The sequence below is a fragment of the Manacus candei genome, unplaced genomic scaffold (assembly GCF_025592945.1).
Source record: "Manacus candei isolate 608988 ecotype Guabito, Panama unplaced genomic scaffold, ASM2559294v1 h1tg000049l, whole genome shotgun sequence".
NCBI lineage: Eukaryota > Metazoa > Chordata > Aves > Passeriformes > Pipridae > Manacus > Manacus candei.
The window spans coordinates 10,355,247-10,380,984 of NW_026138097.1; the positions used below are offsets into that span (position 1 = coordinate 10,355,247).

The 25,738-nt window shown below is 43.3% G+C and overlaps 2 protein-coding genes across 3 annotated transcripts in view; one reads left to right on the forward strand and one right to left on the reverse strand.

Moving 5' to 3' along the window:
* Positions 1–2,248: 2,248 nt before the first annotated feature.
* On the reverse strand, positions 2,249–5,253 carry ID4 (inhibitor of DNA binding 4). Of its 2 annotated transcripts, none has more exons than XM_051799288.1 (3): positions 4,855–5,253; positions 4,141–4,199; positions 2,249–3,710 (listed from the first exon to the last, which is right to left on the reverse strand). In XM_051799288.1, the coding sequence occupies exons 1-2, from the start codon at positions 5,251–5,253 to the stop codon at positions 4,155–4,157; spliced, it is 444 nt and encodes a 147-aa protein (XP_051655248.1). In that variant the 3' UTR covers positions 2,249–3,710; positions 4,141–4,154. The 2 variants fall into 2 exon arrangements, with proteins under 2 accessions (XP_051655248.1, XP_051655249.1); XM_051799289.1 differs by having other exon boundaries at positions 4,848–5,253.
* A 53-nt stretch (positions 5,254–5,306) lies between these two features.
* Positions 5,307–25,738, forward strand: part of DEK (DEK proto-oncogene) — a 623,200-nt gene continuing 602,768 nt past the window's right edge. Inside the window, exon 1 of the mRNA XM_051799263.1 lies at positions 5,307–5,316. The gene's annotated coding sequence lies outside the window, so the exon portion shown is untranslated. The remainder of the gene's footprint in view (positions 5,317–25,738) is intronic.

The window sequence follows — 25,738 nt, forward strand, 5'->3', positions numbered from 1 at the left end:
AAATGCAACTGCTTAAAAGGAACACTACATAGTTTATAAAGTGAAGATAAATACCATTCCCGTGTGAAACAGCAGGAAAAATGCCACAGGAGCTGGCATTTGGCTTTTACATGGAATGAAATTTTCCTATAATTCTGAAATTTCGGAAGGAAGTCTCAGTATCTGCAAGAACTGGGACCTCCGTGCTGCAGCTCACCAAAAGGAACATGCAGTATTAAGAGTGTCCATCGCTGTGCTCTACAGACAGAATACGAGTTAGATGTGGAAAATACCTAGCTCCCTCATCTATTCCTCCTAGAGACCATTTTCTAGTCCTTTACAATTTCAGTGTCCCATGCAAGAGGTTTCTTGCAGCCTCTACTAGCAACGTATTTCCCAACCAGCTCCTCCTTAGGAAGACTTTCCTGGTAATCACCCCAGCTTTCCTCATGCTTCCTTTCTTACCCAAAACTTAATCCTCATAAGAAAAATGATAAAACAGGAATGCATTTTGCCTGTTTCATCTCCTTGCTTCTATAAAGATGAGTACATGTTGCCACCGGTACAAGTGGAAAACTGGAAGATTGTTTGACAGCCGGTGACTTGCTCAAGGTCACAAAAGAACCTCAGTAGCAGAGCTGGGAACAGAATTTGGTATCCTAATTCCTAATCTGGCAGCCTCACCACAACTCTCATCACGCAATCAAAAAGCTCCTTTTAAGGAATGCTTTTGTGACTAAGAGAAAATCCAAGGCATTAGAAGAAAGAGTCCTTTTAATTTGCCTTTATTCAAACATTTACGCCTTTTGCTATATGGAAAACATGATTTAAACAAGATACGGGATTACAATACGATGAAATACTCTAAAATCCTTGAAAAACAAAAATAATTATGGCTGCATTTAAGACTGCACTGATTCCAGCCATTAGGAAGTTAGTGATTAGATATTCCTTGTTTACAGTTTCATACATAGCATAAGTAGACCAGCAAGTACAGTGGTCTGATCAGAACCTCTTTGCAGGTTTTCCCATTTCTTAAGAGTACTATTTATAACAGGAAAAATTTTCAGAGCTCCTTAGTAAAACTTCATTTTCTGAAGGTCCTAACTTGTTGCACCGCAAGAGTTTTTAAAAAAGCAAAATCAAATCCTTAAGCTGCTAAACTCAACGGGAGATTGCCCTGACCTGAAACAATCTGGGGTTTGGTACTCTCTTGAAGAGTAGCTCAGTAATTTACCAGCTCTCCCAGGACACGTCAGCTTTGATACTTAGAAACTCTACATGGTAGTTTTATATTTTAAGACAGCACCTTTTTGCTTGCTTCCTCGTCTGTGCAACAGAATACTATAATTTGGCAACAGTGGATAGAAACAAACAAGGGTATTGAGAACTGATGTTACTGAAAAATTGTATACAAAATAAGATGAGCTGTACAAGCTGAAGTAAGCATAAAACTACAAATATTAAGAAGATAAACCAAGAAAATAAATGTATATTTAAGCCACTCCTTTGGAAAAAAATTGAAAATTCCCTAAGTGCAGTAAAGATGCTATTGATAGCATTCTTACTGTCACTGAAATTGTTGGAGACCCAGGATTAGGGGTTCGTGACTTAATTTTACAAGAACACGTATTTTGCTCATTAAATTGCTAATACTGCAACCGCAGAGTTGGGGGAATACAATGGAGGTACCCACTCCCCCTCCCTGAAGTCAAGGCTCAACCCATAAAATGCCCATGCCTTTAAAGCATTTGCAGCGACAGGAGGCCTTATGTTTGCAGATGTGTTAGCCACTTTTTGATTTGATCTTTACGCAATTATTTTGATAAAGAAAATGTTCATCTTGTTGACATTATCACTGTAGTCAATAGCTAATGACCCCAGTAGTTAACTTCCTTATAAATATTTAACTTAATAGAAGTCGTCCCTCGGGTTATAGTACTTTTGACACTTGTATAATCTGAAACAAATCCTCTTTTTTAGTCAAACAGACCATGTTACACACACAGTTGGTTAGCTATTTACAAAGCACCCAATTAAATCCTACTTAATTCTCCTACTCTGAAAATCCCATTTCACTAGAGCGTAAGCTATGGATCACACAAGATGAGCATCTTTCACTGAGTCTGGACACAAGTTTACAGTCAGGAAGACTTGATTGTGCAAGAGCCTGCTGTAAAATTAACTCACCCATCAAATGGTATACGGACAAAAAGTGAAAAGAATGTGCTAATTGGGAGGTTTGAAGAAATAAGCTGAAGAATCACAGTTAAAGACAGGTAAATCTAGTTTAATGTTCACATGTAGTAGTTACACATCACAGAGATTAAACAGGATTTTAACTGTAACATAGCTGCAGTGAAATGTAAGTCATTTTGTACTAGAAAAATAATCTTGACGCAGTTATCCAATTTTTGGTCTACTTAAGTTCGTTTTAAGATGAATTTACATCACTGATCATAACAACTTCGCCTATGTGCCTTTCTGCAGTTAGCTATTAATACTCTTTGGATGAAGGAAACAGCAACTGTTTTTGTTAATGGTTTGCCCTTTGGTTGCAAGCAGAGAACTGTTTTCAGTTTTTAAGCAATAATAAGCTGTAGGAACACAAGTTTGCAATAAAACTTTTTGGTGCTAAGTGAAGTTCCAGAACAAGTTTATTGATCTGATGCAACAGCAGATTTTAAAAAAAGCAGATTAGAGATCTAAAGCATTGCCCCCATAATGCAAAAAAATTAGATAGAATTTGTTTTTCTATTCTCAGTAAAAAACACTACATCTTACTGTTACTTTTATAGAATGCACTAAAAACCCCTGTGCCTAAATGACAAAAGTGTAGTCTCAAAATGTATAATACACTTACAAACATTTTAAGTCTAGATTAAGGAAAACACGTTTGTATGGACTCCAAACAAGTTTATTCGCAATTCGACATCTCATGCAATCATGCAGGACCACTAGCTATAGCTGCAACTTTTGAGTCTAAAGGACATCTGGGGACAAAAAAAAGTCCTAAGCATTCAAGATATTTCCATATTAGCAGCTCCGTACTTGAGCTGTGGTTTTCTAAAGAGATATTCCCACAGATTAAAAAAAACATACACACCTTTATAATATTTACAAAAAAATATTTAATTAAAAATATTTTATAATTACAGTAGTCTATTAAAGCATATACTTTTCTCACACTTATAGAACATCTCTATATATACACAGTATGAAATGTCACTCATTTGTCTATACAATATGTAACACTCCTGCAGGGAGAAGAAAGTTCCCTGGGCCCCAATAAAATCCATCTATTTTAAACAATAGATGTCAAATATATCTACAAATGCTCTGGTAGATTAGTAAAGCTTCAAGATTCGGCTGCTCGGTCCCTTAAGAGTTACAAGGTTTCTAAAGTCTGGTTTAGGCTCGGTCCTCTATCCCGGGGCAGAGTCGCAACTTTTCCTGCTGCCACCACGGGACACGCTGCCGTTCACAGCTGGCCGGGAACGACGAGAAGAGACGGAACCGGGGAGGGGGGGGGAAAAAACCACGGGGGGTGGGGTGGGGGACCGCTACGGACGTGCAAAATGGTGAAAAGGCTCGGCTCTGCGGGGTGAAGCATGGGAACTGCTCGGGGGGGTTGGATGGCTCCTTCCTCCGGTGCGGCGGGGCCGGGCCGGGCCCCCTCCCGCCGCCGCCCGCCCCCCGTTGCCTCTGCGCGGCGCGGCACCGCCGCACACCTGTGGGAGAGGAATGAATAGAGGGGGTGTGTGAACCGCTCCGCTCCAGACCGACTGGCGCCACCAACAAAACACAAGACATGCTTGATCAACAACCCAAAACAAACCAGGTCAAACAACAACCGCAGCTCCCAGGCTGGGCCAGGCGGAGGGAGGGATGCGCAGCTGCACGCCGCAGCCAGAGGCGCTCCGGGGGGAGAGGGGGGGTGTTGGGGGGGGGGGGTGAGAAAAAAAAAATAACCACCCAGTAATTAAAGAAAATAACCACCCGGTAATTAAAAGTAAAACCCCAAAGCCTCCTGCAAATATTTCTCGCCGGGCTCTGGTCCCTCTTCGGCTGGCTTCCCGACGGGATGCGGTGCGGCCCCGCCGAGCCCGGGCGCTGCGCTCCCCCCGCCCGCCCCCGGCCCCGCGCCCGCCCGGCACTCACCTGGGGAGCGGCGGTCAGCGGCAGAGGATGCTGTCCCCGGGCTTGTTAACAGAGCCTGCCTGCGCAGCAACCAAACACGGCAAATTAGAGCTGAGGGCAAAGGACACGTAGACCCCCCTCACCCCAGACCGCTCTCCTCCGCGTACCGAGCAGTGCCACAGCCCCGCCGGCGAGGGCTCAGGGAAGCGCCCAGCTGCACGGGGGGACAGAGCCGAGGGGCCATCGCAGCGCTGCCGGCGGGGGGAAGCCCCGGGGGCACGGGGTTGCCGGGGCACACACCCCCCGGGCTACCACCGGGAGTTCTCGTAGAAGGGAGACGTTCCCCGATTCCACCCCCTCAAAGCACGCTGCTGTTCAATATGTACAGCCCCCACAGCCCCTCACACTCGCTACACGGCGCGGAAGGGTGGGAAGCGCAGGAGCAGCGCTTCTCTTCCCGTGTGTGCAAACACGCCGGCTACAGCTACTCCCTCAAGAGGCTGTAATTACACGGTACACACCGAGGGGATGCGGGCACCCATCGCATACAGCCAGGGCGTTCCTGCTCCCGTCCGCCTCGTCCCCTCCCGGGACTGTGACCCCTCGGCAGAGCCAGGGGACTGGCAGTGGCATTGTATCACCGGGGCGCTCCCACGGCGGCCAGCGCTGACCACTAGGCCACGCCGCTGTGTCCTGCACCCCGCTTCCCGGGATCGTGTGTCACGCACCTCTTACCGGGTCAGTGTTGAGGGCTGTCAGCGGAGTCCTGGGGGTGCCCGCGGGACAGCTGCCCGGGTGCAGGGCGGGCGGCGGCGGCTGCTGCCGGAGCAGCGCTGGGTGCGTCTCCAGAGCCAGCTGCAGGTCGAGGATGTAGTCGATGACGTGCTGCAGGATCTCCACTTTGCTGACCCTCTTGTTGGGCGGGATGGTGGGCACCAGCTTCCTCAGCCGGCTGTAACAGTCATTCATATCGCACTGCAGGCAGAGTGCCGCCGGCTCCTCGCCCGACGGCGGGCCCCCCTTGCAGCCGCTGTGCTCGGCCAGGCACCGCAGGGCTGGGTGCCCCCCGCCGCCGCCCGCCACGCCGGGCTGCGCCTTGCGACTGGGGTGCCGGACGGGGCTCACGGCTTTCATGGTGCCGCAGGGAGGGAGGGAGGGAGACCTCCCTCTCCACCACCACCGCCGCCTCCTGCTGCTGCTGCTGCGACCTCGCGAAGCCGCGCACGCACCGCCCGCAACGGGAGCGGAGCGCGGCCGCAGCGCCTCGCTGGCGTTACCGGCTGCTGCCCCGCGGGTGCAACGAGAGGCGCTCGCCGAGCCGCACGACGACGGCGGCGGCGCCGCGAACACCGAGAATAAAAAATAAAAAAAAAAAAAAAAAAAAAATTAAAAAAAAATTTAAAATAAAATACAAACTGCTGTGGCTCCGCGGCCTCTCAGCCCAAACCACTACCACCACTGCCGCTGGCCGCGCCGCCCAATTTATAGCGCGGGGCGCGGGCGGGGCGGGCGGTGCCGGGGGCGGGGCGGGGGCGGCACCGCGGCGGGGCCGGGCCAGCGGGGAGCGGGGGGCGCTGCGGGGCCGCGCCGCAGCCAATCAGGGCGCGGCCGCCCCTCCCGGAGCGCGGCGCCAGCCAATGGCGACGGGGCCGGGGAGGGGCGGGCGGCGCGCGTGGACCCCCCCGGGGAGGAGGGGGCGGCGGCGGCGGCGGAGGAGGAGGAGGGGCGGTCCCGGGGAGGAAGGACTGCGGGAATGCGGGCGGGACCCGCCGCCCAGCGGCTCCCGGCGCCGTCCCCACGGTCCGGCGCGCAGCTTCGCGGGGGCGAGCGCAGCCCCGCGCGGCCGGCGCCGCTCCCCGCCGCCCGACCCGGGGGAAGGTGGCTGCACCCCCTCCCCGGCCTCCCCCATCCCTGTCCTCAGGAGGGGTGGCCTCTCCTCGGGTAGTGAAACGCGTTGTTATTCTCTCGGTGTAGGAGGCTCATCCCGGCTTTACACATTTTTTGAGGGACTTGGGGACGCTGGTTTAAAGGCAGGGAAGATCCCAAGCAAAACTTGAGAGGGAGGGGGGTGTGGGAAGGAAGAAGGAGGGTTTAGGGACTACAAGCAAAGCAATGCCAGGGAACATTAAATTAGAGCACATAACTATTAAAAATGCATGGAGATGGAGTATTTAAAATTCCTCCATGACATATAATATTAATCCGTTTTATGTAAAATTCATACCTGTAACTTAATTTGGTCCATTAATGCACCAGATCACGTATTAGTAGATGTACCATGTTTTAAATATGATGCTGGAAATGTCCACAGTTCTGTACTTTGAGACAGCATTAAAATTAACAGACACATACTCCTGAGTCCTGCTTAAGTCATCTCGTGGCAGATTGTAACCTTTTAATTTAATAATGCGGTGTTGAAACTTCCTGTTAATTCCTGCTAAGGATTAAGAGCCACTGCATATCTGAATGGGATGCCAACATAAGAAACTTGGTGCCCGATCCTGCAGATGCTGCAGTGCTTCAAGCTCTCCGTGAGCGAAGTAGGGCTGACTGCTTGGGCAAAAGAGTGAAGGAAGGAGTAAAGGCTGCAGGATCTGCCCCTCAGCTTGTAAGTCAAACCCAATAGAAAGGAAGAAATCCATAATGGTGATTAATGATTACATGTCCCCTCAAAGCTTAGTCACAACGGGTGATATATAAAGGATACAGTGGGAAGCTGTCAAACTCAGAACTTGAATGAGCAGTGAGACTGGATCATCTGAAGCGTATAATGAAGCGCACTTGCATTCTCTCTCACCCCTTAAAAACATATGTTTTGAGGCTCTGCTTACAAATACTCACACTCTTTGTTTTCCTTATTTTGTCCCCCATTGCCAGTGCCATACATGGCAGTTAGGCTCCTGTCAGCACAAAATCTAAGTGCATGGTGTAAATCTTTGAGCTGTAATCTAGTCTGAGGTCTAGATTTGTATGCTACATTATGACGATGTGATGGGAAGACGTATTTCCATTAGCTGTGGGCTGGATGATCTCAATTCTGCTGCAGTCATTGCTTTTATCCTGTGAAACTCCTCTCCTTGCAGTTTCCTTGCAGGCGCGGGCCTTAAAGCATACATTATGGTTACTCTGTCTGTTTTCCAGAGTCCTGGTAATATGGACAGATTTGATGTGCTGTCTAAAAAAAATAAAGTTTTAAATGACAGTGAATGTTCAGGCTCAAATGTTGCTGGTCCCATTTAATCAAAATCTGTGTGAAACTCGATAGACTGTAATATTGGGTTGTTCTGTTTGTACTGAATCCCTTCTGGGAGCTCCTCTGATCTCACTGGAAATCTCTAGGAAACCCCAATATGTAACTGGTTCCCCTTTAGCTCTCCCAAAGCTAGTTTGGACAGATGATTTCTGTACATGCACACAAACTCACACATACACACTCTGTAGCAGCACTATAGCAAATCCACTGAGACCACACTGGTTCTTGAAGATGACTCAGTATTTCTGGAAATTTGTGAAGAACCATGAAATGCCTCAGACCTCTTTTTCCGTCTGATTTCTTCCACTGCAAAGGACACAAAGGAAAATCTGAGAGTCTGAAGTTGCAAGAAGATTGTGTGCTTTCAGGTAGCTAACATATCACAGTAGAGATATGTGGGAGAGGGAAAAACAGCTCTCCCCTTCAACTACGATATAAATATTCAGGGGATTTCCTCTAGTAACTCCCTTTGATACTCATGAAGCTGATACATGCTAGTCCGACATGCTAGGCTGAACAATAGGCACCAATTCCCTGTCAACAACCGGCCTGCTTTTGCTCTCCTTGAAGTCAATGGGAGTTTTGTCATTGACTTAAATGGGAGTAGGTTGAGTCGGCTGCTTTTTCAAAATTTAGATTGCATGTGCTAAGTAAATTGCTTTAGAAATGGGCTGGAAACCTCAGAATGTTATCCATCTAGGTAGGCATAATGAAACTCTTCATCCCTAAAGAGGATTGTACACAAGAAAGAGGGACAGTGGTTATTGTTCATGCTTTTGTCCTATTAATAGCAATATTTTTCATGACATGAGTATATAGGGATTAACGCTTCTGTTTTTCACCAGACCAAATTTGTATCTTTAAATAAATTATGTGCATCTTTAAACATGTGGTCCCTTTCCGGCTGGCTGGAGGAGTTTATCTATCTCGGCTGGGTTTTTCTGTGCTCTCTTCCCATATCCAGAGTCAAGATTCATTTCAATTGAAACCAATTCTTGTAATATTACCACAAGATTCTTGAGAATGCTTGAATGGAGCAGTTTGGTCCATTAAAAGACAACTGATGAGTTCAGGTGACATTATAGGTGCTCTCTGAAGATTGAAAAAGTTACTTTTGATTCAAAATCAAAGAAAAACAAGATAAAAATGAAAATGAAATGAATGGCCTTGTATCCCCTTTGTCATGAAGATAATCCCATTGAATTACTGAGAATGAGTAAAGGAGTCTGAATTTGTCAGCATGAGTCTGAGTATATGAATATGCCATTGACTCCAGTTGAAAAAATAAACCTGAGACATTGACATGGCACCAGGGAAGGGGGACAGTTCCATGACAGCACAGAATCCATGACATTTCCTCTGACAGCACTCTGGATCCACAGATGTTTGTGCATGATATGATGCCATTGAACCAACCAGTGCATTGGATAGTACTGCATTACATAAAATTGTCTCTGGACAGATAAAATTTGAAGGGAACTCATTCGGGTATGCAGAGGGAAGCAAGCAATCAACGTGGTTTCTTACACAAGGTTACTTGCTATACCTACCTTAAGAGGGCATGAAATGCACACAAATGCACAATGCATTTTTATTTTTAAGCAGGTTATGAAACAGTGGTCGAGTCAAGTGTCCTTGTTATTAAGCTTGGGGCATGTCGTAGCAGAGCAGTAAAATCCCAGGCTTTCCTTTGCTTGAGGCTGATAACTGGTGTGATGAGTTTCATCCTGGTGGGCATAAAGATATGATACTAAGACCCCCTGCTCCCCATTCCTGTTGACTTCAGCAGGCAGCCAGAAGACTCAGGATCTCGGAGGAGCTGCTCAACACCTAGAAGGGCTGATCATTAAAAAAGCATTATAAATCTCTGAATGGTTTATGGTTTATGAGGGAAATAGCAATTGATTCCTCAGTGGTGCCATTACTCTCCACTATTGCTATCATTCAAAAGGCAATAATGTTGGTTATTTACCTTCAATTAAAATATCTAGTTAGTTGTGATGTCATTTAAAATAGCACTATAATGTGTTTAGTGCTCCCTTATCAAACACCATAGATAAACTCCTCTTGGCAACAGGGGAGAGTGATATGAAATGAAAAATTGGGTGGGGGAGTGAGATAGAGGAAAGACTATGTAAATCTTTTACTGTATTATTATTCCTATATGCCTATGTCCCCTTAGAGTACAGGCTGGAGGTGAAACTGCAGTCTCCTTTGCAGTGACACCCTATGGATCCTCCAAATGGGTCAGGGAAGATCCATCAGGCATTCGGGGAGTACAGAGAAGTCACCTCACTCTGCAGAGTACCAATGGACTGAAATCCATCAGTCTTCTGATAGCATTCCTTACCAAGGATGATTCAGCACCAAAGCTCTTGATCACCAAAGCTCGACTTAACACTAATTTTTTCCCCAAATAACACGAGCCATCTTCAATACTATTCTCCTTATATTCCTCAAATCCAAAATCTAAATACAACTCACACACCTCATTAAACGTGATTTTTTTTTCTTATTCTCTGGTTGTGGTCATTACAGAAATTTCTTCTTAATGAGAAAGTCTAAGACATTCTCAAGACCTTCAACTTCCCAGTACCCCATGTGCATGAAGTTTAATATAAAATAAAAAGATAAATGTTTGTTGATTGCTCACAGCAGCTCTTCACAGACAAAAGAGAATATTTTTTTTGCATGTTCAGTTGTCCATTTTAGAGCATCCTTCTAATGACAGGAGCATACTCCTACCCACCTCTTTGTGCTTTCTTTTAGCTTTGTATGCTACAAAAAATATCATATGACAACAAACATTATGGAGAGATAAGGAGCAGATTAAAAAAAAAAAAACCTTCTCCATGACTTGATGCTTACGTACACTCTTTTTTACAGAAATGTGGAAATAACTGCATAAAGAAATATTTTACCTCAGTTAGTGGAGAGAAATAATAAAAGACTGTAATGGGATTAGTAACTACAAGAGCTTTTCTTGCTGTGCTATCTCCAGCATGGCTGTGTTGAAGAAATTTGTGCAAACCCACCTACTCCCTTTGAGAGTCTATGGCAGCAGAAAACATTGATATGTCACTGACACATGCCCTGGCATTTTGCTGGTGGTTGTATATCAGCTGAAAGCTAATGTCATTTAAGAAGGCTGCTTTGTTCAGGTGACCAGAAACCCTGGGTTTGTCGGGCAATGTCAGATTTCTGCATTGACTAAAGCAAGCTTGTGGCAAGAAAGATAACTCATGTTGACAACCTTCTGCAGTGTGGTCCAAATATAAGCAATCAAGAGGCTTATTCTGGGGAAGGGGAAAATAATTTAGAAGTATTTGGAGCAGCTTCCTGAGGAACACTCCATTAAACTGAGTTACATAGTAACAGATTGAATTTAGTCTTAACTTTAATTTTATTTTGTGTAGATTTAGATCAGATTTATGTGCAATGTCATGCCTTTTGTTTGTAGACAGAAATCCTCAGCCAATCTCCCCGAAAACTGATGGTATGACACTACCTTATACTATTTTTGTGTTTGTTATGAGTTTACATTAAGACTCTATAATTACACAAATAATGCAGCCTACAGGGACAATGAGCAAATCGACCTAAATTAAATAAGTATCTAGATGTGTACATGCTCATCTGCATATGTTATCATTACACCAGTGATACTGGTATTTATTTTTAGGGGACTTGAAGAGCTTCATCAGCAAAAGCAGTCTAAGTTCATGCCACAAAAAAAAACCCCTGCAGAAACAATAGCAATGTTTCACTAATAAAACATTTTACATTTCGAAAGCTAATATCAACATGTTTGTTATTTGTTCTCCATGAGTGTTTTAAGGAATTCTTCAAAATCTTTGGGGTTTATCTTTTATGATGTTTTTAAAAATTGGTTTAAATTAAAAGAAATCACCTCTCTCTCTCCCTGACTATGATGACAACCTTTTCCACGGTGGAGGGACATCCAAGGTAGATGGAGAGACCCTCGCTGCCTCTGTGTTGTTGCAAATGCATTGATGTTTTTTGTGACTTGAGTTAGTTGGTTCTCAAAGTAGTTTTATGGGCCAGTGTCACTTTCAGATATCACCTGCTTGCCAGATATTAATTTAGAGTTCTGCATTTCTTTCATGCTAGTGACAGCCTGACAAATATGTATACACTATAGAAAATTCTGTTTGCTGGATTTGCTTCAAGTCAAATCGGTGCCACTGCTGGGAAGAGAAATTAGAAAGAACTAGAAATTCGAGTCTGGTGGTTGTGTTTTGGAGGGGAAGCTTTTCAGTACGCCTTCAAATCCCCTGACTGCAGCTATTTATGAGCCGTGCCATGGAGTTCCAATACCTGCTGAAATCTGTGTAATCTTATTATCTGTGTATTTACCTGCTATAGAATTCCTGTTGCCATAACATATGAGGATCTACCAAGGCCTTAGTAAGAGAAGCAAACAGCTCTTCCTCATTCTGCCGTTCCATCTTGCAGAAGAAATACTAGAATAGCAGGAGATTATTTATAGGATGATAGCACCGTTTTAATTTGCTTATGTATTTGCGTGTTTTTGAAAAAGCAGTCTGTTCAAAAGGTGAGTTTTGTACTAATTTGTAGCAGGATGCTTCCTGTGATCATTCTTTATAGCCCACGTGGTTTCTGAGAAAGCTGTCACTTAAGAAGACAAGAGCCCTCAGCTTTTGTTGACAGAAAACAGCTCTTACAGGATTTCATGTTTAAAGAGCATGAAAAAAAGTGACGATAGGTAATGTCTCCCTTAGGCAGACAGGGTCACATTCATGAGTTTAATTTCAGCAATAGTCTATGCTAAAATGACCTTATGTATTTATTAGGACACAGGATTTTCTAATGAAAACCACTGTGTAGCACCGTGAATTTAAATCAAGATATACATTGCAGACTGCAAATGGCAGGAGATGCAGAAAAAAGAAAGATGGATGTAGGGAGAATATTGGACAGTGATCCATGAACTGCAATTCTTCACAGTTAAATATATTCTGTGACTTACTGATTTTCCCTTAGAAGAAATGGGAATGAATGTTATTTTCCATTTTGGAGTAATTGTATAGCAATTCTTCATGGTTTTGCTTCTTATGCAGGGGGCAAACTACGCAAAAGAATTTTAAAGACATATTCAAAATTGCTGTTAAAAATGCTTCAACTTGCAAATTTCTTACAGTTTGACTCTGTTTTCTTAAAGCTAAATGATGTGCATATATAAGAATATTTTGGGTAATCACACAGCTTATGCTAAGTAACTATTTCAAGTTGTCCTCGATACCAGTGTGTTTCCACATACTTACCTTGAAGTGTTAATGACATTTATTTTGGTAATTTTTACTCCACTAACATGTTCTTTCAACACTTTAAAGCATAGATACGTTTTATTCAAGCAAATCTCTTAATTTACCTCAATGGAGAAATTGACTTGAAAAGCAGCACAAATCCTTGCTTATATAGAAAGTTTGTCTTGAAGTTAATGAGCTTATTTGCCTGAGTAAGGATATGGGTATAAGGACTGCTCAAGTGAGCAGAAGTTTCACAACTGGATGCAAAGTCATTAAATTACTTTAGACCAGCCTCTTGAAATAGTTACTGAACATGGAGTGCCAGAAAATTGGTTCTCAAAAAAAATTTTTAAAATGTGAAAATGCAAAATAATAAAAAAAAATTGAAATTTTAAATATAAAAGTTTAATTGAAGGACATTGTGGTTAGTGGTGATAACTATTCAAAGTAAATTTTACATCTCCATTGGGTTGTACCCAGTGTCCATTGCAGTATTTTTCCACTTAGAGTAAGAGACTCCTTACAGACAAAAGGAATTTTCTTTTGCCTCCAGGAATTCCTTAACACACACAATACATCAATCTTCCTTGTAGTATGGTATGAATTATTATTAGAAACACATTAATAGAATATTATGTATTTGTAATCTTAGCATGAGATATGATTTATTTACAACCCTGCATCTCAGTTTCTCCTTTTTTTTCCCCCTCTCTGTCCCCTTTGTATCTTCTTTCTTCTGAACTGTCTTACACTTGCAGCATCAGGATTCTTATGTTTAATGTTTTAGTAAGGTGGCAGTCTCTCTTTTCACTCTTTAGGGTACTGTTTCATCCTGATGTGTTGAGAGATGCATGCTTTTACCTCTGCATCTCACAAAAGGTACTCCACAAAGCGTGTGAGCAACCAAATGGGGATGAGTGTGTGTGTGTGTCCCCCCTCCTTCCTCCCTTGCTTGAAGAGCTGGTTGCTTCAGACGGGAGCTAAGGTAGTTACAGCCCATTAAAAACTGCGCCAGATGAAACTTAACTGGCATTGCATAAGGAGAACACACAATGGGCAGTCGCTGGATAAAACATTTATTTTCAGTTGTTATTGATGACCTCTCAGAAGTTGCTCGTGGCTCTACTTTGGCCTGTCACTTGTGAGCTAAAGGGTCATCAATAACTTATGGAAATAAATGTCTTACTGATAGTCTGGCTACTGCAAGTCCAGTACATTGTCTCATACACAGACATGCAGGCACAGAAAATACAAATCACAGAGAAACCACTTTTGATATTAGCCTCTGTCCTTTTATCCTTAGAAATATGTGGCTTTTTAGATTTTGTTTCCTTTCCATCTTTCTTCTGTTTGCTAATTTCTTCCTTTTTCTTCCCTTTCTTTCTTTCATTCTTTCTTTCTTTCTTTTTTTTCTTTTTCTCTCTTTCTCTTTTCCTCTCTTTCTCTCTTTCTTTCTTTTCTCTTTATTTCTCCCTTTCTCTCTCTGTGTTTTTTGTTTCCTCTCTTTCATCTTCTGTTTCTTTCTGGTATTTCATAAAGATATGCCCCTAATTTATTTATAAGGGTAGTTCTCCAGAACAAGGTAGCATTACTGAGCTGGCTTACCAGTTCCTCTATACACACAAGTACATTCATAATTGATGAAATGGTCTATAGTGTTGGGGCTAGAATAAACTTAAGGTCAAATCTCTGGGAGAGTAAATCTTGCCATTATTCCTGATGAGAAATAAATACGTGCAGGAACTAAAAAGTGTGGAGTTGAAAGGGAATAAAACTGAATGTATAAGGGCATTTTGAACAATTCATTCCAAAGTGAAAGTGCTTTTTCTTAGTTTTCCTTCATTGCCTTGATCTTCCTAAAACTGTTGTTGGGGCAGGTTAATGACTGACCTTTGAGGGAACCACATACCAGTCTTTGTTCCCTAGCAGTCAGGATCTTGCAGAGGCTTGAAACGTTTGAGAGAGAGAATAGGATTAAACTGCTGTATGAAGTCCAGCGCAGGTGATGATCAATGGGAGCAAAAGAGTGAGTTTCTCAGGACACTCTCTCCCTTCCCCCACCGGCTGGAATTTATTTTCTTTACTGCAAAGTTACCTGATGGAGATGGCTGACTGTCAGTGATTGTTCTGAGATTAATTTCCCTTCAGCAGTCGTCAAAAGCATGCAGTGTTAAAGTCCCGATAAAATTTTAAAGGTTACCGGTCACTTCAGATTTAAACATCATATCAAGCAGTTAAAATTAGAAAGACTTAACTTGAGCCTCACACTAAAATCACATTTATATAAACTCAGCTTATGTGCCACACTACTATTTTCAAAGTGTCTAGCCAATTAAAGACAAGTGTTTGATTCTACAACATGCACGTGTACTGAGTAACCTCTTATAAATTAGTGTTGCAGGGTGAGTCCTTCATGCATGCCTGTCCCAATGCCTAGCTGTACATCCATGAACGAAGCCATTGGCCCTAATATGCTACACTGACTGCAAGGTCCCTTTGCATGCACACTTATGCAGGGGATTTGCTTTCACCTTGCCTGCAGACCGAATCTGCACTGCTTGAATTGATTTAAAAATCCTTTGTCAGTGTTGGGGCTGAGTCGCCGGAGGGTCCCCTCCTCATCCTTCCTACTCCCCATCCCCCTGGTTCACGGCTGGCCTCAGGGAAGCTCCCACCTTGTCCTCATAGGGCATCCCGTTCTTGCAAAGGGCTTCACCCACCCCAGACCTGTGTGGAGAAGCTGCCACTCCCCACAGCGACTCCTCTCATGCCGCTGCTCTTGCTCCTTTGGGTGCCTGAGCCTTTGCTGTGACAAGATTCAGATAAAGAGTCTGTGAGCTGACGGGTGACATTTCAACAACGGTTTCCACTGCCTTTCAAGGCTTCTGTATGGCTGCAAGCGGTCCTTATTATTCCTAAAGGTTTGGACTCAACCACCTTTTCCTCCCTGAGATCTTACGCACAAACCAATTTATTAATGGGAGAATTAAAATAAGAATTTCAATGAAAACCATTGCGACCATTCTACCTGCCTGGCCTCAAACAGCTACTCAGCAAAAGCCAAGTCAAGTAAAACACAAAACTGTAATTAATTTGAGTTGCTTTAAGATTTTACTGATAGAAGAATCTAATGTCACATCTCCTTCTCTACAGCTTTGAAGAGCTCCCATGCATGCAGACTCTGAGGTCCACAGCTAGAGGTGCTGTGTGATGAAGATGAGATAAAATACAGAGAAGCTGTAGTTTCGGACTGACAGTCAAGGGGTCATTTCATTCACTGAGAAAACCCCTGCACTCTGCAAAAGTTTAATGTCTTTAGGGAGAGAAATTTATGTTTAAACCCAACCTGCATCTCCTGCTGAGTCACAAAAAAGCTATGCTGGCTTTTCCTGAGGGGTCTTTGTCCTGAACTCTCTGAAACTAATGTAAAGAGTGGACCTATGTAAATTAACAACAATGTTAAGGAACAATCAGATTTTCCTGTTCTAAGTCACACCATCAAGCATGTATTCTCTTGTGAAGAACTGCAGTAAGAAAGTAATGAAGGATTTCACGTGTGAAGTAAACTTCCATTGCAACTTTGAGAGGATATTTTACTGAAACTGGCCAAACTATGAATATAATCAGGTATTCTGCAGTGTGGGAATCTCGCTACTGAAAGCAGTGGGAAACTTCTAGGCTGAATGTGGGAAGTTTGGGAGCCTTGGCAGGGATTGTAAACCTTGCTGGAGCGCAGTGAAAAGCCCCTCATTCCTGCAGGAAAGAACTTTTCTAAAGTGCCTGCAAATGAATTGGGGATGGAAACAGAGACATCTCCATTCAAACAATGGGGAGCTGGCAAAGACCGAAAGCGAAACACCCGGCCCCCACGGCCAGCGGGGGCCCAGTGGAAGCGAGCCGTGGAAATGCCGCCTTCCCACCGCCGGCACGGGACAGCGCTTGGGGGGGGGGGGGAAACACCCCCGTGGCCGCGAGCAGCGCTCCCCTCCCCACGCGTGGGAGTGGGGTGCGGGCTGTGGGGGACGGAGGCCCCGCTTCCCACCGCGTCCCGCTCCCCCCGCAGCTCCTCCCGCCCCTCCCAGCTGATGGCTTGGCCCGGGCGGCCCAGACTGTCCGGCGCCGGGCCCGTGACATCACCCATTCACACTGCGGCCCAGCTGGCGCCGCCGGGGCGGTCGCCGGGGCAACGCGGACGCCAATCCCCGGGCAATGACTTCCAGCTGCCCGCCCGCGGGAGCGAGCGCGGGCGCGCCTCCGCCGCACCCCCACTCTCCCCTTCCCTGTTCCCCTCCCCTCACCCTTTCCCTTCTGCCCCCTCCCCCGCCTCTCCCTGCAGGTATTTTTCCCGTTCCCTAAGCGCTGAGGAGTGCTGAGGGGCCAGAGCCGCCCCGGGGTGGGAGTCTCGGGAAGCTTGTGTGGCCTAAATAAATTCCATATTCACCTTTTTCTTTTTTTATATATATACGATTACTGATTTTGCTGAAATCTACCATATTCTCCCTAGTCACCTTTTTTTTCCCCCCTAGGCTGTAGAAGATATATTCCTATAATCTCTTCCATTCTGACTTTTCGTTCTGATGCTCTTCTCTGCACCCCTGTGATTGTGTGATACCCTTTTTGAGATAGGGGATTGCCATGTGCTGAGTACTTCTGGAAATTGTTTTCTCTTCAGCTGCCCAAGCAGGAACCACTTTTTGCCCCAGTATTGTGGTCCAGTACACGAAAATCTGATACCGAGTGTTTTGAAACATTAAAAGCTGTAGTCTCATCTGAAAATCTGAGAATGCTCAAAGACCTAGGGTTGATGCCAAACTTTGCAAATATCTCGTTTTATTGACCAAATAGATATGCTTCTATATTTATTGTCCGTAAAGAAAACTTCTGAAGTCTTAGTTGACTGAAATTTGAAGCATAAACACCAGAGGACAAATGGTAGAAGATTAAAACATCTTGTGACTTTTGAAGCCAATAGTGTGGTTTGTTTATATATATATATATAGTTGTTTGTTTGTTTGTTTGTTTGTTTTAAATGTGATTCAGAAACTCCTCATGCTGCAGTTTGGTATTGCTGCAGTTTGGCCCCGTGTGACTTCCCGAAGTCTCAAAGGGGCCTTGAGTCAAATGAAGCCCTGAGTCAAGAGCTTCCCAGGTTTTCTGTATAGCCCTCTGGCAGGTAGCTCAGTCTTCCTTTGAGAATGAATAGTTACTACCTATTGCCTTGCAGTTTGTTGATTCACAGTTCCTACAGGAAACCATCTGTAAATATTAGCCTGCGAAATTTGTACTGATATTAAATAAAGTGATGAGAATCCTACTTAAGAAAAAAATTGATAGCTTTCCATATGGTTCCAAAAAGCTTAACACTGATACTAGTTACCGCAGTGTAGGAACAGCACAGTTCTGACTCAATTTGTCTGTAAAAATGAAGGCTTAGTGAAACATTAATTTTCCAAAATTACGGAATGTTTTAATGTGATTGTAATTGCCCCTTTGTGCTTTTAATTTATTAACATTGTTAAAACGAATTGTAACTCATTGTAACCAAATGCTTTAGATGTGAAAAAGCCAGGCTGGTATGCTGGAATCTTGATATAAAGATGGTCTCTGTATAATGCAATCATAGCGTATCCATTCTGATTTACTTGGAGTAACTTATGCTAATTTGAGGGTTTCTTTTGCATGAGTATTGTGCTGCTTTTATGTCTCAGGCTCAATCTTTTACATCTTTGCATCTTACCTTTATGTTTTCTCGAGGAGCTGCACCTGGATTCAGGACAGCTGGGAGAGCTGGATCTTGTACAAAGGAGGCACAGCAGACTTATGCAAGTGATGCTGAGGAGGGGAGCCTTGTGGAAACTCTGAGGAGAGCTAAAGAGTATGTTGCAATGATGTCTGACTAGTTGTTCATCGGGAGCCAATGTGAGTCTGGAACATCTAGCGCTGAGTATGCGCCTGGACACAGTCCAGCTGCATTCTTACCCTATAGGACCAAAGCATTAAGTCTTGCTGAACCAGCTCCATGCCTGCTTGAGTGTGTCTACACTGTGTTCCTGTTACCAGGAGGAACCTAGCACAGCAGCTGTCCACACAGAGGCCTGACACTGCATCAGCATGGTTGGTGCTGAGTGGGATGTACTGTTTCAGACTGAGGACTGCAGTGCCACTTAGAGCCTGCATGCTGTGCTCCACAGTGCACAGAGATGAGCTCAGCAACAGTCTTGGATCCAGCCTGGATTTGTGCTGTGCCCAACTAAGGGCTCAGATTGAGTTCAGTGTGGGGTTAATAGCACTGACTCCATCCCAGAGCTTCTCACATCCATCTGGACTTTGCTACCTAGCTCTTTTGGGAGCACAGCATAGGGATAACTGGGCAAGCTCTACAAGATGCGTTCATATTCCATGCTATGTGAAAGTATTTGTGTGGCTGTGAATCTTGCATTGTCTGGGATGAAGTCTTAGGTAATGAACTCAATGAGGCCTGAATTGGCTCTGCACAGATCTCACCCAGGTGTATCTGTTGCTTCAGCATTCCTGTTCTACAACTCATCACCTGTGGCATATCTGCAGATTGACTTTATCTGGTGGTGTATGTGTAGATATATAAGGTAAAATATGATTGGGCAGAAAATATCACCAAAAGCACTAAGAGGAAAGTTTGTAGAGAAAGACTCTAGCACAAGGGGATTGTGTTTAAGACTGGGTTTAAGACACTTTACCATTAATTTTTCTTATGGGGAAGGGAGCAGATGCATGGGAATATGGGATTTACTATAGGAAAAACTGACTGTAGTACTAAACTGCAACTGTGCTTGCGTGTTCCCTTTTTCAGTGTCTGTAATAGTCAGATATTTGTGTTCTCTTTCATTGCACGCTACAGTTCTAATCTAGCAAAGTGCTTAAATTATGTTCTTTGGAGCTTTACTGGATCAGGGCCATTTTCAGTACTTCCAAAAAGTAAAGCCTAAAACATTCTCTGAAATCTTTGGCTAGAGATTGTCTAACATTATTCCTTACCCATAAGGATCTTATCTGGACTCTCCCATAGGAACTGAAATAGCAAATGTCATGTATGCAGCCTTGGCAGACAGTTTTGAACTTGGAGGACTTCTTTTGGTGAAGTAGTGTGGGCCAACATGCCTATGAGACATGTTCAAAATTTTTTATCCTTCCTCATCCATTTGAAATACAAACAGACGATTCCCATCTTCCAAAACAGGCCTAGACATATATTGTGATGGTTACAGTGACTCGATAAGGAAATATGGGAAGCATAGGCTTCAGTTGCCTGTATAGAATGTGCTTTATCGAAGAAGGAAAGAATCCCATATTGTAAAAATAAAAGAGATCATTATAATGAAAGTTTTTCATGTGCTAGAAACTGTTTATTGATTTATAAACAGTCTTTGACACACTTTCTTTGTTAGGACTGCGAAATGCTTACCTTGGTAGATCAGTGACAGCTGTCTAAATTAGACTAAGAAATTTCTCTTCATCTCTGTAGTTTGTTTGCATTACTGGGTCTTCATGGCTTTTGCTTCTGATAACTAGAATGTATTCAAACATGCTGTCTTATTCTGAACCAGGTTTTTTTCATCATCTTTGCTTAGAAGCCAAAGGGTCCTGGGTGCCAGTAAATCAAGTTATTCTTGGTTTTTGTGGGGTTAGGTTATCGCAAACCCTCTATGCCCATTCAAGAATGTAGAGGGCTAAAGGATATATTTTCAGGCAGCCTATGCTACAAGCTATAGTATGAAGGAAGACACTTCAGTGGAGTATCCACAGAGAAAACATAACTCCACAAGGTGCATGAGTTGAGTTCTGGGCTGTGCTTCCCAGTGGCAGACCCACTGACAAACCAAGAAACCCATACAAGCCTCTACCTTGGTATATCTTGGGGATTATTTCAGTCCCTGAGACCTATGTCACCTACAGAGCAGCGTGGGATCTGTCTTTTTCATGGAAGACACAATAGTGTCAGTTCAGAGTCTCTTACTGTGAACTTGCCACTGGCTGCTGCAAGAGAGGAGCCCCAAAGAGGAGATACAAGAACTCCCTGAAACAATGTCTCAGCCTTGGCCATATTGATCATCATCATTGGTCTGCTCTGGCCTCCAATTGGGAGGTCTGGAGACACACCATCTATAACGCTGCTGATGCTTTTGAGAACACACGCAGGATCACTCTCGAGGAGAAAAGACAACGCAGAAAGAATCGTGTCCTGTCAATACCACCTAAGGAGTCTTTCTGCTGTGCCTTTTGCAACCGGACTTGTCTGTCTTGCATTGGCCTTTTTAGCCACCAGTGCACCTGAAGCAAGTGTGGGTAGAGTCCTTCCCAAATCTTCATTTGCGAAGCCCAGCCATGATGATGGTGATGACCATGATTTACTAAAAATATATTTGCTTCAGATTTTTCAGTATGCAAAAGCTTCTCAGATGTGCTGTTAGTGATTCGGGACAGTTGTACGTGGTACAACAAGCATAGAACTCTCAGTTTTGGCTCCACATGTGAAAAACGTTGTTTTGTGAGGTGGCCTTAGAGAGAAAGTAGTGCTGGAGAGAATCTATGAAATGGGTAGAACTTTAGATTTCTATTTATTGTTGATTGCAAGTAAGAAGACGAAAGGAGGCCCAGGGCTGAGAGTTATAGTCCAGGCTTTAAACTGGGAAAAGAAATGAAAAATACCTTATCTTGATTACATGTCTTTGCATCCTTAGAATTGCCCAATGAGTGAGATTGGTCATGAGGGGTCTCATATTAAGTTTATGAACTGTGTTAACTGACTTAAAAAATGGTTTTTGTGTGGTGTGCACATGTATGGATACATTAAGTATCCAACCCCCTCAAATTTGATTACTATAATCACTTACTTAATTTTTACTATTATTAATTATAATGTAATTAAGATGAATTAATTTGTGGAAAAAAATCCAATTACTAAATAAAGTACATTTCCCTGGAATGAATAGCTACAGGAAACTAAGATTTCAATTCTAACCCTGAAATTCGAGTCTATTCATTGAACAAAATTTTCATATTCATTTTCGATAAGGTGGCTTGTCCACCTAATTTAATTGTATGTTAATTTAAGCAGGTTGAGATGATATGTCATGGCTACAGAGTTCCCTTTTCATGTCCTTCCTGCTGTCCTCCCTATGGGTTTCACATGGGCATCCTTTTCCCACTTCACAAACAACCCTGCAAATACAGTTTAAATATAGTCAAAGTCAGTAATAGTCCATATGGGTTGCAAATTATGGAAAATGGCTACTGATGTTAATAAGGCTCTTCAGAGGAAGAGCCAAGCCACTTTCTTCTGCTGAGTCTTTGTATGTTTCCACCACTCCTGACGTTATTCTTATCCAGCTGGTGCACTATGGATGTGTTGGATATCTGTCTCTGCCCTTCATCTGTGGAGCACAACCAGCTGGAGGTTCCCTCAGCAACAGAATTCCGTCCAGGATGTTCACAGTGGGAACACTAGCAACCAGAGGTTCCCTCTGCTGATGTATTTCTGTGCAGGTCTGTCAACAACTGGAACTCTATTGTCTGGAAGTTGTCACCTTGGTGGCCAAGGTGGGGTTGATGGCAGTATGAAAGTACTGGCCAAGGTTGAGGAGAGAGGAGACTGACCCCTCTGACTGGCCAAACAGTCAGTCAGAGGAAGGATAACACCATTCAGTTAAATACATTCTGAGTTAGAAACTGAGCCCTGCAAGATCTGTTTCCTCTTCCTCTGGTCTGTCACATCATATGATACCTTCAAACACTGTGTTGCAGCACAATTGTATGAGGTTCAACAATGCTTAGTGCCAGGTCCTGTGTTTGAGTCACAACAACCCCATCCAATGCTACAGACTGAAGGAAGAGTGGCTGGAAAACTGCCTGGCAGAAAAGACCGGGGGGTACTGGTCAAGAGCCATCTTAACATGAGCCAGCACTGTGCCCAGGTGGCCGAGAAGGCCAATGGCATCCTGGGCTGTATCAGAAATAGTGTGGCCAGTAGGACCAGGGCATTGATCATCCCCGTGGACTCAGCACTTGTGAGGCCATACCTCGAATCCTGTGTTCAGTTTTGGGCCCCTCATTACAAGAAGGACACTGAGGTGCTGGAGCATGTCCAGAGAAGGGCAACGGAGCTGGTGAGCACAACTCTGATGAGGAGCAGCTGAGGGAGCTGGGGTTGTTTAACCTGGAGGAAAGGAGGCTCAGGGGAGACCTTATTCCTCTCTACAACTACCTGAAAGGAGGTTGTGGTGAGGTGAGGGTCAGTCTATTCTCCCAAGTAGCAAGTAACAGGACGAGAAGAAATGGCCACAAATGGCATCGGGGGAGGTTCAGATTGAATGTTAGGGAAAATTTCTTCACAGAAAGGGTAATCAGGCATTGGAACAAGCTGTCCATCCCTAGAAGTGTTCAAAAAAGATGTGGATTTGGCACCTGGGGACATGGTTTAGTGGTGACTAAAGCAGTTCTGGGGTAATGGTTGAACTCTATCATCTTATAGGTCTTTTCCAACCTAAATGATCTTATGATCCTAAGTCAATAAATCCCATCAGTGTTGTACAGAAAACAGAGGCAGACAAAAGCCAGCTGCTCCCCCTGCCCCCCCCGGAGCCCTGACACCTACTGGATTTCCCAGCAGTACCCTTGGGCACAGACTCTGGGCACTGATCCATATGATAGATTCCAAAATTTCATTTCATCTAAGACAAAGAACTATCGAGTCGTTGGTGAAGCCAGCAAATAAGGAGGAACTCTGTATAACACTGGGGCAGAGGCTAACTTGGTTATCCTGAAGGGCATCCTGTGGGACCACAAGGAAGTGCAACCTCAGCAGCAGAGCCGAGCTAGTAACTAGGGTCCTGTCTTAAGAGAGCCATAGGTACTCCTGTGGGCCAAGGTAATTGGCTCCTCACTTAAATACTGAGACCATTAGCAGTGTTCCCGTTTGAGAGAGGAGGGAGAATAGATATTTTTTTCACAATACAGCTATGTTTTATTCAGTAGGGGTTTTGTTTGTTTTCTGTTCTCCCTTCAGGAATAGAAGATACTTTACTTTCAGCCCTCAGGGATCTAATAGCGTATATACAGACTTTGTTTTTGTTTGGCCAGAACATGCTGCACTACTTTTTTCCCAGGAACCACCATTTCCAATGCAGATTTAAAATACTGAAGTGAAAACTGCGTAGCTGGTTACCTGAATGTATAATAAATGTTGTGCATGTTTTCTCTAGTGGACCCTTCTCTTCCCCCTGCCATATTTCTCTTTTCCTCTAGAGGACACTTCAGAAGGGTGGTTAGGGCAGATGGTTTGAGGTTAATAACAGTTGAGAAAGTAGGTCTACCCACAGTGCTTAGTTTTAAATTGATTTATCCTTAAATATGACCTTGCAGGTCAACTTGTAACATCAGTCTTCATGTGGAACTTATTCTGAATTTTCAAGAAGTTTGTGGCTGTTTGAAGTTTTATTTTTCTAACAATTAGAATAAAAATAGTTTTTAACATTTTAAAGAAGTTTGTTATCTTTCTTTCAGATGTGGCAGCTGTGATTCCAGGCTGAGTGACAGATAAGTATAGATGATACAGGGGGTCACCTGATCAGGACTATAAACTCTCAGAAAAAGTCAAGACTAAGCATAGTGTGTTAAAAGAGGCATCTCAACCTTTACTTTAGCTTTTGTACAGACTTCCCCAAGCCGGTTTGGGGAAGTCTTAAGACTGGAGCAAGAACAGAAAATTATTCTTTTTCCTAGGAGTTGTAGTTAATCTTGATCTGTTAAAGGCTTTCTATTGGCCAGGCTGCCCTCTTCAAATCCTTTTTTGATAAAGGAAAGATCCTTCTTTCTCGCCATGACTGTGTAATTTCTAAGAACTTGACAAAATTCTTATTTCAATTGATGGCAGAATTCTGGTTGAGGTCATTAAGATAAGACAAGCTTAGCAATCTGCTTTTGTCTAGAAACTCTTGTTCGTATGGTCTAGCCTTCCTAGGATCCAATTAATTGCAGTTTGAAACTGCAAAGAAATAGAAATTGGAATTTATGTTTGTCTGCACATACATAAATATACTTCTGAACAACACCATTTTATGCTATTTGTCTCTGATTTCCCCAAAACTTTTTATCCGTTTGGTTATGCAGTGTTATACAGTGTTCATCCATATATTTTAGATCAGTAAACTTGTTCTTATGAATGTTTTGAATGAGTTCTTACTTGATATCATTATGACTTATTAGATCTTAATCTATGGTTATACATTTGCAATCTTTAATGACACCTTTTCCTTCTAAAGCTTGTGGAGGAAAACAGCTGCACTTAAGTACTTAGAGAAAGTAATTCAGAAATTAGATTTACTTATAAGATGATGTTTACAGATGAATTGTCCATGAGCTCTTGGCATAAATTTAGTGGAAAACTGAGAACCTGTAGGTTGTGGTCAATTAGGGGTGATTTTGAAAATATGTAGTTGTTGTGGCCAACTACAGCTCATGTAGTTGTGTCCTGTGGTCATTATTCAGTGCAGTGCTAAAAAGTCTGTCCTTATAGCAAAACATTTTGTTGTCTTTAACAATGGAAGGACTGGTGAAAGTGTTGGAAATAAAGCACACATTTAATACTCTGAATTTTTTCAGACTGCGGAATCTAAACATAAGTGGAGTGTACTTGTGTGAGTTCCATATAGGTGTACTTACATTTTACATTTGTATATGTAGTATAGTAAATGTGTAGTCACATACTGAAAGTATTTATCATGTTTCTTTGATCCTTTTTAGCATCAGCTACCTTTAGTCCACTGGTTTAAAAAGACCAAGTCACTTGATATAAATGCTTAATAACTTTGAGCAGAATTTGGATATCTGTTAAGTACGTGATATTTGAATAAATATAAAGAATGAAGTCTTGAAGTCTTTTCTTTTTTGGGAGGGACTGGGGGAGTAGTGGACAGATGGGGTGTGTGGAGAGGAATTTCTGCCCACAGTTTTTCCACTGTCCTTAGACATCACAGCTTTTTACTGGAGTGACCGTTCATGAAGTATTCATTTGGATGTCATAAAGTAAAACATCTCCCCC